The 12,653-nt window shown below is 45.0% G+C and overlaps 1 protein-coding gene across 4 annotated transcripts in view; it reads right to left on the bottom strand.

Annotated features, from left to right (window-relative positions):
* The window catches only part of TIAM1 (TIAM Rac1 associated GEF 1), a 451,658-nt gene that overhangs the window by 112,584 nt on the left and 326,421 nt on the right, over positions 1–12,653 (bottom strand). For all 4 annotated transcript variants that reach the window (XM_061134344.1, XM_061134343.1, XM_061134345.1 and 1 more), the window contains 2 exons: positions 3,130–3,354; positions 928–1,113 (listed from right to left, as the gene is read on the bottom strand). In XM_061134344.1, coding sequence (XP_060990327.1) covers positions 928–1,113; positions 3,130–3,354 — 411 coding nt within the window. The remainder of the gene's footprint in view (positions 1–927; positions 1,114–3,129; positions 3,355–12,653) is intronic.

The raw sequence follows: 12,653 nt of genomic DNA, 5'->3' as shown, positions 1-12,653 counted from the left end.
AAAACCGTGTTGCTCGCATAGCAATTTTTGAGAAGAAAGGAACTCAAAGTACATAAAGCTGTTTGCAATTTAGCAAGTACATGAAATTACAGATTGCAAACATACAACTACACAATCTGCCGCTCTGGAGGTCAGATGAAAATTCTCTTCTCCAAGCAACTACCTATGTCGGGCTGAGAGATACAGAAGGTCTTGACCTTCTTCAAATGAATCTGGTATATATGGTCACCCAAAACTATGATGGGGGCTTCCCTGGTAGCTCAGACAGTAAAGAATCTGCCTGCAATGTAGAAGACCCAGGTTCGATCCCTGAGTTGGGAAGATCCCCTAAAGGAGGGCATGGCAACCCACTCCAGTATTCTTGCCTGGAGAATTCCAAGGACAGAGGAGCCTGGTGGGCCACAGTCCACGGGGTCGCAAAGAGTCAGACATGATTGAGGGACTAACACTTTCACTTCCAAAACCATGATGAAAAAGTGAAAAGGAAGATTTCTAAAGAAATCTATTCAATATATGGCATGTGTTTTCATGTGCGAAAGTGAGAGAAACACATTTACGTTTGAGAGAACAGCTCTCCACTTATTATATCCACAAGGAGAAAAGAAAAAATACATATTGGGGTTGAAAGCATGACACCACCTAAAAATAACATGTGTTATCCACCAGTACCCCCATGCAAAGATCTCTTAAGGTAATACCTTTCATATTTTCTTTGCACAATAATTTAGGGCCCATCAAGACCAGCTTAAGTAATAAATGTCAAAAGAGATTCAAACGAAGACTTGCATCCATGGCTGAGAGAGGACGGATCAGAGAGCCACATGGAGCAGTGAAACTGGAAAACCACTTCAGAGACTCTTGTCAAGTCATGCTCAAGATTAACAGTCAAGATGAATATTTATCAAAAACACATTAACTTCTACTCACCAGGGCATGAAAAGATGATACGGAAAAAATTCCAAGGCGGCCCATTGCCACTTTGGTTGGTCGGCTTGCAAAGGCAAGTAACCTTTTAGGGTTGGGCAGCTCCCCACCTTGGAGGCTGGCTAGGTAACAGCGGTAGCGAAACAGGTCCATTTGGAACTGCTCGAGATTCTGCTCCCAGACAAAGATCTACAGTGGTGAAAACATGGAAAAAGTGAAAGAAGAAAAAGAGAAGGTAAATGTTAACAATTTTATCCCACATAAGTGTTACATATCCACATGCTACAAAGGTATTAATTTTAATTCTAAAAGGTAAACAACAGGTACGCTAAATTTCTTAGGCAATAACAAGTCCAATTTTACTATTTCCATAGGTTGCATGTTTTTATGCGAAGATCTGGAGTCATACATTCAGTACGACACACAGAACATACAGCCTTAGTTGCTCTGCTCCCTCCCAACACAGATTCCATGCTTGCAACCATGACAGGCCATTGGCTCCAGGCTCGGAACCACAAACCTGCAGCAGAAGTAAAAAAGCAGAGGAATTCCAGCCCTGGAGAATTATATGACCTGCCTAGGGGTGGTTTTTCAGGGGAAGACAGAGAAGAAGAAAAGCAAGGTGATTTCAAAATCAGAAGCAAATAGGCCAAGAGTTTTGGAAGCAGGTTAGCGGTTGAATATATAGGATGAGACCACAAAAAATACTAAAGGTGAAGATCCACATTCTGGAACGCATAGTTTCAACCACAGAATAGATCCAAGATGTTTCCACATTTTTCAAAGTGGCAAAATAATACCCACCTCCTGAGGCTGATGTGATGGCTGAACAAAGTAATGCAAGGGTAAGAGCTGGAACAGGTATGTTGTGAAGGCCCAGGGATCCTGGCTGTGCTGTGGGTGTTAATCAGTGGTTGACAGCTACCTTTTTACTCCAGCTTAAAATACGGTGTTAGTATAAACACATACTCATAACACTATTCACAACAGCCAAATAATGTAAATAGCCCAAATATCTATCAAGAGATGAACGGGTAAACAAATTGTGGTGTAAATACACAATTGAATAATATTCGGCCATAAAAGGAAATGGAGTGTGCATACCACAACGTGGACCAGTCTATAAGACATTACACTAAGTCAAAGACGTTGACACAGAAGGTCACTTATCAGGCTACTCCACTTACACAAAACATCCGAAACTGGCAAACCCAGAGACAGAATGCCAGGGGCAGAGAGGAGCAACCGCTTAAAAGATACGGAGTTTCCTTCTGAGGCAGACAGTATTTGGGACTAGACAGAGATAATGGTTACTCAACATTGTACATGTGCTCACTGCCACTGAATATGCACTTTAAAGTGGTTAAGTCTGTGTTATGTGAATTTCACCTCTGGTTAAAGAATATATAGAACAGGGTAATAGAGGGAAAGAACAGAGAGGAATATGGAAGATCACACGCTGATCAACTATTTAAATAGCACTTATTCACATACTTATTTCCTACATATTAAGCAAATTTTCAAAATGCTGCTAAATGGCTATCACTGAGTTTTTGTTTTTCTTTCTGGCAACACCACATGGCATGTGGGGTCTTAGTTCCCTAACAGGAATTGAACCAGCGCCCTCTGCATTGGAAGGGCAGAGTCTTAACATCTGGACCCCCAGGGAAGTCTCTATTACTGACTTTAAAGCAACTGAATAGAAGGCAAAAATGTTCTGTTATCTCACTAAAACTTTCCTTTTCAGCATGAAATACACTTACCTGCATATACTAGCAATTACCCACATATTTTTAAAGCACACTCCGCCTTTACTAAATGTAGGAATTTAACTTCACTGAGGAGTCAGGGATGAAGTTAGACCCATCACAGCTGGGCACCAAGGGACCCTGATAGGCGGGGAATGAGATCGCAGACGCGCCAGCTACCCAGATCCCCGAGCACAGCTTGACGCTGGCGGGAGCAGGAGGGCCCTCCATGACATTTCTGCTTTTCCTCCAGTGTGATACTGGTCCCTTCAATTCGTAACAATCAACTGTGCACAACGGGTGAGGAGAACTGAGAGTCGGAATACAGAGTCTGGCAGCCTGGGTGACAGGCCGACAAGGAGGAGATAACCAAGGATATTTCTCGATTCCAAGGCAGCAGAAACGCCCCTTTCAAGAGCTAAGGACCGGCCCCGCCTGCACACGGGCGGACAATTACCTGATCCAGGATGGTCTTCTTTTTCTTTGAGTCTGTGACGGAAGACAGCTGCATCTCGCCCATCTTCTTCATCTTCTCGTCCATGTCGATCTTCTGCTCCAGCTTTTTGATCTCCGACTTCAGCAGCCGCAGTGTGTCTTCCTTGTGGTGGTGTCTCGCGACAGCGGCCGCGCAAGCGGAGTGGATGGCGGTGATCCAGTTCTCCAGCTCCGTCTGGCTGGTGGTCTGCGAAGGGCGGGCCGGGGCCGGGAAGAAACGCCCACCACGCGGGTCAGCGGAGGAGAGCCAGGGCGTTCCCAGCGAGCCCTGGCTGGGGGGTCCAGACACCCCCGCGGGGAAGGCCAACCTCTCCGGCCGCCTTGCTCAGAGAGCAGACAGACAGAAGGAGGGCGCCGCAGGTCAGACAGCACTCCGCCCAGCCCTCGCTCCCAGGGGCTGGGGGATGAGGCCACCATGTCCACCCGCTCATGCACTTACTGAGTGCACTCGTTACAGTGGTCTGAATGGTTGTGTCCATCCCCCAGCCCCAGATTCAAGCACTGAAATCCTCACCCCCAGTGTGCTGGGACTGTGTGCTCAGTCGTGTCTGACTCCTGGCGACCCCATGGACTGAAGCCCACCATGGAGTTTCCCAGGCAAGAATACTGGAGAGGATTGCCATTTCCTTCTCCAGGTGTGATGGCATTAGGAGGTAATAAGGTCATGGGAGAGGCGGATTCATACAGGGGACTGGTGCCCTTGGAAAAAGGAGCCAGAGAGCTAGCTAGCCCCCTTCCACCACGTGCGTCCACAAGAAGACTGCCCTCTATGAACCAGGCAACACGCCGGACCAGAACCCAGTCACGTCCCCACCCTCATCTCACACTTCCAGCCTCCAGAATGTTTATAAAGTCACCCAGTCTCGGGTAGTTTGTGACAGCAGCCCAAACCAAACACCAGCATATGTGACAATTCTATCTGCCATTGTCGTTTACTAAGTGTCCACCTCTTTGTGACCCCACAGGCCGCAGCCTGCCAGGCTCCTCTGTCTTCCACTGTCTCCTGAAATTTGTTCAGGTTCATGCCCATTGAGTCTGTGGACAGTTCTATACAGATAGCTTAGTTTTGGTTTCTTTTTTAACTTCTAATTTTTTTAAATAATGAAAGTATGACAACACATTTACAGGAGACTCGGAAAACACAGAACAAAGTGACATATAGTTCCACTATATAATTATTTTTATAACTAGATAAATTAAGGTTTTTAGTAGGTGTTTCAGATAGGTTGGTTTCTTACTGCCAGTTGCTGTGAAGCAAAGGTCAGTGTCCAGAGGGGACAGGTCAGTTCAGAGGGGACAGTGAAGCCAAGGGATATTATGGCCAAGGAAAATGCAATAACCCTGCCCCAACTGAACCACTGTGACCCCAATCCTCAGGTCCCCTGTCTGAGCCAAGCAGCCATAACACAACTAGGGCTGGGATGGGAGATCCAGGAGCCCGAAGTATTACTGACTTAGGAACACAGGGAAGAGTCTAGAAATAGCGACCACTCAGGAGAACTCCAGCCACTAAGAACAACCAGGTCAAAGGGGCTTTAAAGACAACTAACATTGGCAGGAAACACCCGCCAATGAGCAGATAACTTCACAGTGGGCTTGCTGTAACTCTGGGGGCTCTGAAATGCAAAAGCTGGGGGGACAGCTCATGTGTCATCATATGCTATGATTAATCCTCTAGAAACTCAATCAATGAGTATCTCCTTAGAGAAGTTTAGTAAACGCTCAGAAGTTAGCTCAGAGCCTGAACAGAGGATCTACTTCAATATTAAACTGGCCGACAGCAGCATTTTTCAGTCACAAAACATTGTTACTTTTTTTCTCTGATGCATCTTCTTTTCTCACTCATTTGAGCCATGGTTTGAAAATATATTCTACTAACAGGACTCCACCCACAAAACTGAAGTTTAAGTGAAGGCACCACCGCTGCGGTCTATGTTATTTCTGAATGTCATCAGATTCATATCCCACAAGAGAAACGGCATCAAATATCACAAACGGTGTCAGCCAGCAGACACCACACGCCAGACAAACCTAGGCAATCTGGCAGTTGTTCTGTTTACAACAAAACACTTTGCTGTATCTAAGGAAGACTTCAATAAGCTAGACATTCTCCTAAAGAAACAGCACCTGATAAAGCAAATGGAATCATCCCGTGAGGACTTGGTGGGAAAAGAAGAGATGAAGATACTGGAAGTCAAAGGTAAATACTTATAGGTAGGGAAAGGGAAAAATGCAATGTGTGTATATGAGATTCATCTTTTCATTACATACCTAGGACTTAATCATCTTATAATTAGAAGCTTATAACTGACTACCTTTATTCATTTTACTCCCCACTCCCCCCTTTAATTCTTCAAGAGTTAAAGACTCAGCTGCAAATTTTTAATCTTTCATCTCCTCTTGGAAAGTAATTACCTTCCATTTTGTCTTTATGTATCACTTTAAAGTTATTCCAGAAAAACAGAGCTTAAGATCCTCCCACATATAAACCCACCACACTTCCTCACGCCCAGTGCAACTGAAACATTTGCTGTGGTTTTCTCAACCTCCGTGGGTCATTTGCCAGGTGCAGTTATCCCCCCGACAACTCCCACCCCTTTAAAAAATTTTACTAGAGAAGGAATCAGTTCAGATGGGAAAACAATCAAGTGAGGATGCTTTTCTAAAAGAAAAACTTCCACAAAGAAAATACCAAGTATCGGGGAAGACATGGAGCAATCAGAATATTCTTAGGAGCTGCTGATGAGTAAAGTGGTGTAACTGGCTTGGAAGACGATTTGGCACTACCTCCTAAAGCAGAAAGTCTATACACCTTGTGACCCCCAAAATGCACTCGTGGGTATGTTTTCAAGAGAAATGCATTCCTGTCTTCACCAAAACACATGTCCTGAAATGGTTATAGCAGTACAGTTTGCAATGGACAAAACTAGAAGCTATCCCAACACCTGTCAACAGGAGAATGAATGAAAAACATGGATAATCCCATGGTGACACATGACCCAGCAATGAGAATGAAAGACCAGTAACTACACACTACAACATGGGTAAAGTTTCACACGTGCTGTGTGCTCAGTCGTGTCCAAATCTCCGCGACCCCATGGACTGTAGCCTACCAGGTTCCTCCGTCCATGGGATTCTCCAGGCAAGAGTACTGGAGTGGGTTGCCGTGCCCTCCTCCAGGGGATCTTCCCAACCCAGGGATCAAACCCAGGTCTCCCGCATTGCAGGTGGATTCTTTACCATCTGAGCCACCAGGGAAGCCCCACATAACACTGAGGAAAAGAAGCCAAACACGAAAGAGTTGAAAGACTCTAGGAAAACTAATGTATACTGTTAGAAGTCAGAAGAGTTGTCTGATGGGAATTGGAGGGGAGGGGAGGCATCTCGAAGGAAGCACAGGGCTGTCTCGTGGGTGCTGGCCATATTCTGCTTCTTGATCTGGGTGCCAGTTATGTGAGTGTATGTCACGGGTATGCCCATGAAACATCATCAAGATGTGTACTCTTCTGTGTATATGTTATACTTTAACAGAGACTTTTTAAAAGATCCTTCCAAGATATATCACCCTAACACTGAAGCCTAATTTTTCTATAACTATCCTAAAAATGTTACACTTCAGACTCTTATTTTTCAGGAAAAAGTGTCACTGGAGGGTTGCAGTGGAAGTCCCCAACAGCATGACCTTTTCCAGCATCACCTTCTTTGTCCTCCAAAGTGCCTGGCAGCATCTGATGAACAGCTAGTCCCTGAGCCAAAACATGCTTTCCCCTTTGTGCACGCAGTTCAGTGGGAACAAGGCGCTTTCAGATGTGAAGGGAGCTGGTGTTTTCACCCACATGAAAAGGACATTGTGGGGCTGTTTCAGATGGAATCCAGGCAGAGGTAGCACGTGTCACTAAGGAGGACAGGACGTTGTCTCCAGTAAAAACAGCTGGTGCATCAGTGCTCTGTGAAAGGTCAGCATCTGTTCCCCCAAGACCATCCTCATTCATCTCTGCCTCCCTCCCCCGTGCCAGGGGAAGAAAAGCAAGTATCTACTACCGTGACATAACACCTAAGGAATAAAGAAGAGAAAAACCTAAGGAACAGTTAGAGCTTAAAATTCCTGATACAAACTCTGCTAAATCCAGCTCCAAACCTTACTTTTTAAATAAATATATTCATCAAGTAGGGGGTCCGTGGGACGATTTTACCGATGAAGAAACTACAGCCTGGTCAACCTGGTCAAAGCAGGGATGACAGTCATTTATCATAAACCCTGATCTCTTTCCATCCTTTTTTGTTTTTTTTAATTTTAACATGCTACAGACCACTCCAGAGCCCTTCAGCTCTCACCAACTGCTCTAAAAGCTTTACTGTGGGGTCTTTAGTGTTGCCCACTCATTCTGAGCTCTCCCTAGGGACACGGGGGGATGGGATTTTCCTGCTGCCTTTGAAGTTAGGTGTGGTCACGTCACTTGGATGCAGTCAATGAATCCAACAGAAAAGTGAAACCAAGTACAGGTCCCTGTGCCCTTGTCTGTCTGTCCTTCTTTCACTGGAGGATAATCGCTTCACAACGCTCCGCTGGTTTCTGCCATACATCAGCATGCGTCAGCCACAGGTGCACACACGCCCCGCCCTCCTGGACCACCCCCCACCCCATCCCACCGCCCTAGGTGGACACAGAGCGCTGAGCTCCCTGCATCCCACAGCACACTCCCACTGGCTGTGTGTTTCACATATGGTAACACGTATGTTCCCATGCTTCTCCCTCGATTCGTCCCACCCTCTCCAGAGTGAAGTCAGAAAGAGAAAGACTGCATATTACCCCACGTGTATGGAATCTAGAAAGACGGTACTGATGAGTCTATCTGCAGGGCAGCAATGGGGATGCAGGGGCTTCCCAGGTGGCACCAGTGGTAAAGAATCTGCCTGCTAATGCAGGAGACGCAGGTTCGATGCCTGGGTGGGGAAGATCCCCTGGAGGAGGGCATGGCAACCCACCCTAGTATTCTTGCCTGGAGAATCCCAAGGACAGAGGAGCCTGGAGGGCTAAAGTTCAAAGGGTCACAAGGAGTCAGACACGATGGAAGTGACTTAGCGCTATAATAGAGACACAGAAATAAACCTGTGCCCTTGTCTTTTGAAGTAAAATGCTGACTCAAGAGTTGATGATTGGGAAAGATGAAAATGTAGAAACAAAGAATAGCTGTTGGGCTGGGGAACTGGTAACAATTTAGACTAAAATTCTGCCACAGGACAGAATCACCCAAACTCCCGGTTCCCTGAAATATCTAGATAAAGGCCTGACACACATTCCAAGTTGTTTTTACAGGAAGCAGCCCCCCTCCTCCAGATGAAAATTGCTGACACAAAAACACAAACCCAAGACTGGTTGAAACCAGAAGACTGATTGATGATGCCTGAAACTTCACCTTGATCATCAACCAATCTGAGAACCGTCCACGAGCTAATCACACCCTGCTCCTTGAACACTACAAATCTCCTCTCCACTATGCCCCCCAGGGTGAGGCACACAGTCTCGAGGCAATTAGCCCCCTGTGGCCCCCTTTGCCTGGCAAAGCAATAAAAGCTACTCTCTTGTATTTCACCCAAAACTCTGTCTCCCATGTTTCTATTTGGCAACAGTGAGCAGAGGCTGAGTTTCGGCAACAGAAGCAACGTTACTAGTAAACGTGTTACTAGTAAACAAAAGCCTGCTTCACCCTATTCGGTCCTTGGCCTACAGTCCTGGAAGTCCTGGAGGAACAAGACACGGCTTCTGTCCACCTGGGTGCCTAAGTGTGAGGATGAGAACAGCATCATAGCCAATGTCTTATCAGACACATGGCAGGAACAAAAATTTATGTTAAGCCACAGAGATGTGAGGGTTTCTCCTTATTGCAGCATAACCTAACCTGTCCTGACTAATACACTAGCAAAGTGAGAAATTCATTTTGAAATAAGTGATGCTTTTTATTTTTTTTTTTTTTTTTATTTCTTCTTGGAGTTCAGTTGTTTACAGTGCTGTGTTATTTCCCAACATACAGCAAAGTGACTCAGCTACATATCCCCTCTTTTCTGGATTTCCTTCACGTTTAGGTCACTACGGAGCACTGGGCAGGGCTCCCAGGGCTATATGGCGTGTTCTCATTAGTTATCCATTCTTTACATGGCATCAGGAGTGTGTGCATGTCAATTCCAATGCTTCTTTAACAGTCTATACAATATACTCCAAGAGGAGCCATAGCCTGAGAGGTTCTGCAGAACAACAGCTTTTCACTCTCTTCACTTAATGAAAGGAGAATCCCATCTTCTTTCCACATGTGAGATTCTCCAACGAGCTCAGTCAAGCGCAACACCCTCCATTCTCCTGGCAGAGAGTATGTTTGCCTCCCAGTTAAGAGGTGGAAATGGAGGAAACTGATACCAATTGATGAAGCCAAACATCCTTTGAAAGGTGTATATTTAATTCTGACAAAGCAGCCATCCTGGAATTAATTTATTTAAAAGAAAGAAGAAGGCAGTTGCCAGGGGTTCAGGAAAGCGGAGTATTGAGAGTTCAGCGGGTACAGAGTTTCAGTTCTGCAAGATGAAAGGAGCTCTGGAAATGGATGGTGGTAACGGTTGCAAAACACTGAGAATTACCTAATGCTGCTGAGCTGGGCACTTGGAAACGGTTGGTATGTTCTGTATATTCTATCACAACTGAAGTGTTTTTCTAAAAAAGACAAAATAAAAAGGGGGAAAACCTACCAAGTCTCATAATCTAGAGAAAGATGTTTAGAAAATGCAATCACAGCTTTATGAAAAATTTAACAAGCAGCCCTTTTAACTATTAAAGATGCTCAAGCCACCAACCACTTTTGAAAGCTGTCAGAGATGTAAGGCAGCTCCGTTAGAGAGAATTTTTGCTCCTGCTGTCCTGTCTAAATAAAACAGTGCTCTCTGCCATTCTCCATCATTAGGACAAATCAATTTCTAAGAAAGACAACCACTCAATGAGCTTTTCAGCAGAGTCTGTCCCTTAGCTGCGACATACACAGGGTTATGTGTGTAAGAGACGGTGGGTACAGACCGCGCTGACTGCTGTCAACAGCAAGTTAAGTAGAGACGATTCTTGACAAGCTTTCTGGCCACATTACAGGCTGAACACTTCTGACTTGATCACAGCAGACCACTCACTTGACACAAGGTTTTCCAGTGTGGCCATGCCAGGATCTAAGCTCTGACATGCTAGAAAAAGCTTTTCAAAGCTGCTCACCTTGCATCACCTTCTTGAACCAGACAAGTTTAATCAGGGTCACCAGGTCCACTCGAGAGCCCGCCATCAGAATCTGGTGGTCAATAAGGCAGGAAGGAGAACCTCTCAACTTCTGCCACACCCATCGCCTCTCATTAAACAAACAGCAGCAGACAGGTAGAGAGAGGGAATCGTGTGCTTTCTCCTTCACCTGCTGGGGACGCTATAAATACTGTATAAAGTTCAGTGAAGGAAACAGTAGAGTTCTTGCCAAAAGAGGAATATAATCAACAAAAAAATGCATTCTGCATAAGAGGCCTGTTTGAGCACAGAGCTCCCCTTTGAGCACAGTTAAGATGAAGCTCAGGGCTTCATTATGTATTTAAATAGATCCAGCTTCAATTATCCAACTGAATGGAGGATACTTTGTGATTTCAGATAATCAATGGTTTTACGTGAGTGGCAGGAAAAGGGAAATTCATTCTAAACAAGAGAAGGACTAGAGAATATATGCCAGGTCTAGGAAACTAACATTTTGCATCATTTGAGTGTATAGGAGTGCAGGAAAAATTGTAAAGTAGGTTGAACTTTTGTCCACTTTAAAAGAACAAAAAGGAAAAAGAATAAAGTTACGTATTTTTAAGATGCTAATTGGGAACGAAGTTCCTGCACGAGTTCCTAAAAAATCTTTTTTCTCACAGATTTTTCTGTTTAACACATTTTAGAGTTTTATTATATAAGGGTTCCTTAAATTATCATTGTTAACACTTATAAAGAAAACTATAGATATTACCCCATAATTGTAACCTGAAGCTCATCTCATCTACTGGAGAAAAGTCATGTAAATGGGCAACCCTCCACCCAAGGTGAACTCTTTAAAGAAGAGAGGCTTCAGGCCCCAGGAAACCAGACCCGAAAGACAAAGGAACTGTTTACTGCAAACAGAATCCATCTCTGGCCAGTTGAGTAACCCCCAGGAAAGGCCAACAGATATTGTCAGCTGGGGCCCCCTTCACCAAAAGCCTCCGCATCTGTTCACGATGCAAAAGCCTCCAGTAGGTGTCAACGTGCACCAGTGAGACCCAAGTACTTCTTTGGTACCTCGTATTCAAATGTGATCAGACAACTAAGGATCACCAGATACGTGCTGAAAGCCTCCAGCATGAAAGGCAGACACCGAAGCACACGGAAGAGTTCACGCGGTGAGTGTGACGCACGAGGCCTTGAAAGAGGCAAGACCGGAGCGAAAGGATCCAGGGCGGACTCCAGGGAGAACCGCAGTGCGCATCAACTACCCAATAAACCAGAGAATTTTAAAAGCACTGTGGAGTAACCAAAGAATAAGCAAATCAAGCAGAAAAAAAAAGACAGTCATTAACTACAGGCAAAAAAATAAAATGACAGTCCACTGCTTGGCTCAGCAGCTAATGCTATCTATATGATCACACAGCATGGGGACGTCAGAAGAGCGTAACAGGGACTGCTGACCGAACCCTGAATTTTCATGAAACCACACAGAAGATGAAGAAAGGAGAATTTATACGTAACACGGCTTAAGTATTCACCTATCATCAACTAAATTAGTTGTTGTTCAGTCACTAAGTCACGTCCAACAAGATCAGTAGCTAATCTAAGGTCAGTTAAGAAATAGAATTGAGACAGGCTGAGACCCAGGACCCGGGACTGTTGGCTGTGGTGCTGGAACTCGGACAAACGCCTGCTTCAGCAACAGAATACAAACTATAAGGGACTAAAAATAACTGCATACATGTGCAGTTGAAGCAAATTGTGAACAACAAGATACAAAAAGACCAAAAGTACAACTGCCACTTCTGAGGTGTCAGGAGCAAAAGCAAGGTCCTGTGCATGACCGCTGAACATAGCACCAAAAAGGGGGTGGGCAGACCACCTAAGCCACCCCTCTGGCCTGACCCACCTTCACCCCATTTAAGGGACCAGCTTGCCGCCATCAAAGAGCAAGCAAAGGAACCTGTTACTTGCTTTCACTCACTCCTGCTGCAGCAGGAGTCCCAATAAAGCCTTGCCTGAACTTCTAGCCTGGTCTCTGTCAATTTCTACTGATGAAGGGGTCCAAGAACCCTGGTCAGTAACAGTATAAGCATATTGATGAGAAATGAAGGTAAATGCAGGAAAAATTGAGCAAACATACACGCCAAAAAACCCAGTTAAAACAGCTGAGTAGAGTTGCTTTAAGGCAGTGGGTAAGGAAGGATAAGAAGAGAAGTTCACTGTAGGTAGGT

This window comes from Dama dama, chromosome 31, assembly GCF_033118175.1.
Source record: "Dama dama isolate Ldn47 chromosome 31, ASM3311817v1, whole genome shotgun sequence".
Taxonomy (NCBI): domain Eukaryota; kingdom Metazoa; phylum Chordata; class Mammalia; order Artiodactyla; family Cervidae; genus Dama; species Dama dama.
This window is presented reverse-complemented; position numbering and strand designations above follow the sequence as displayed.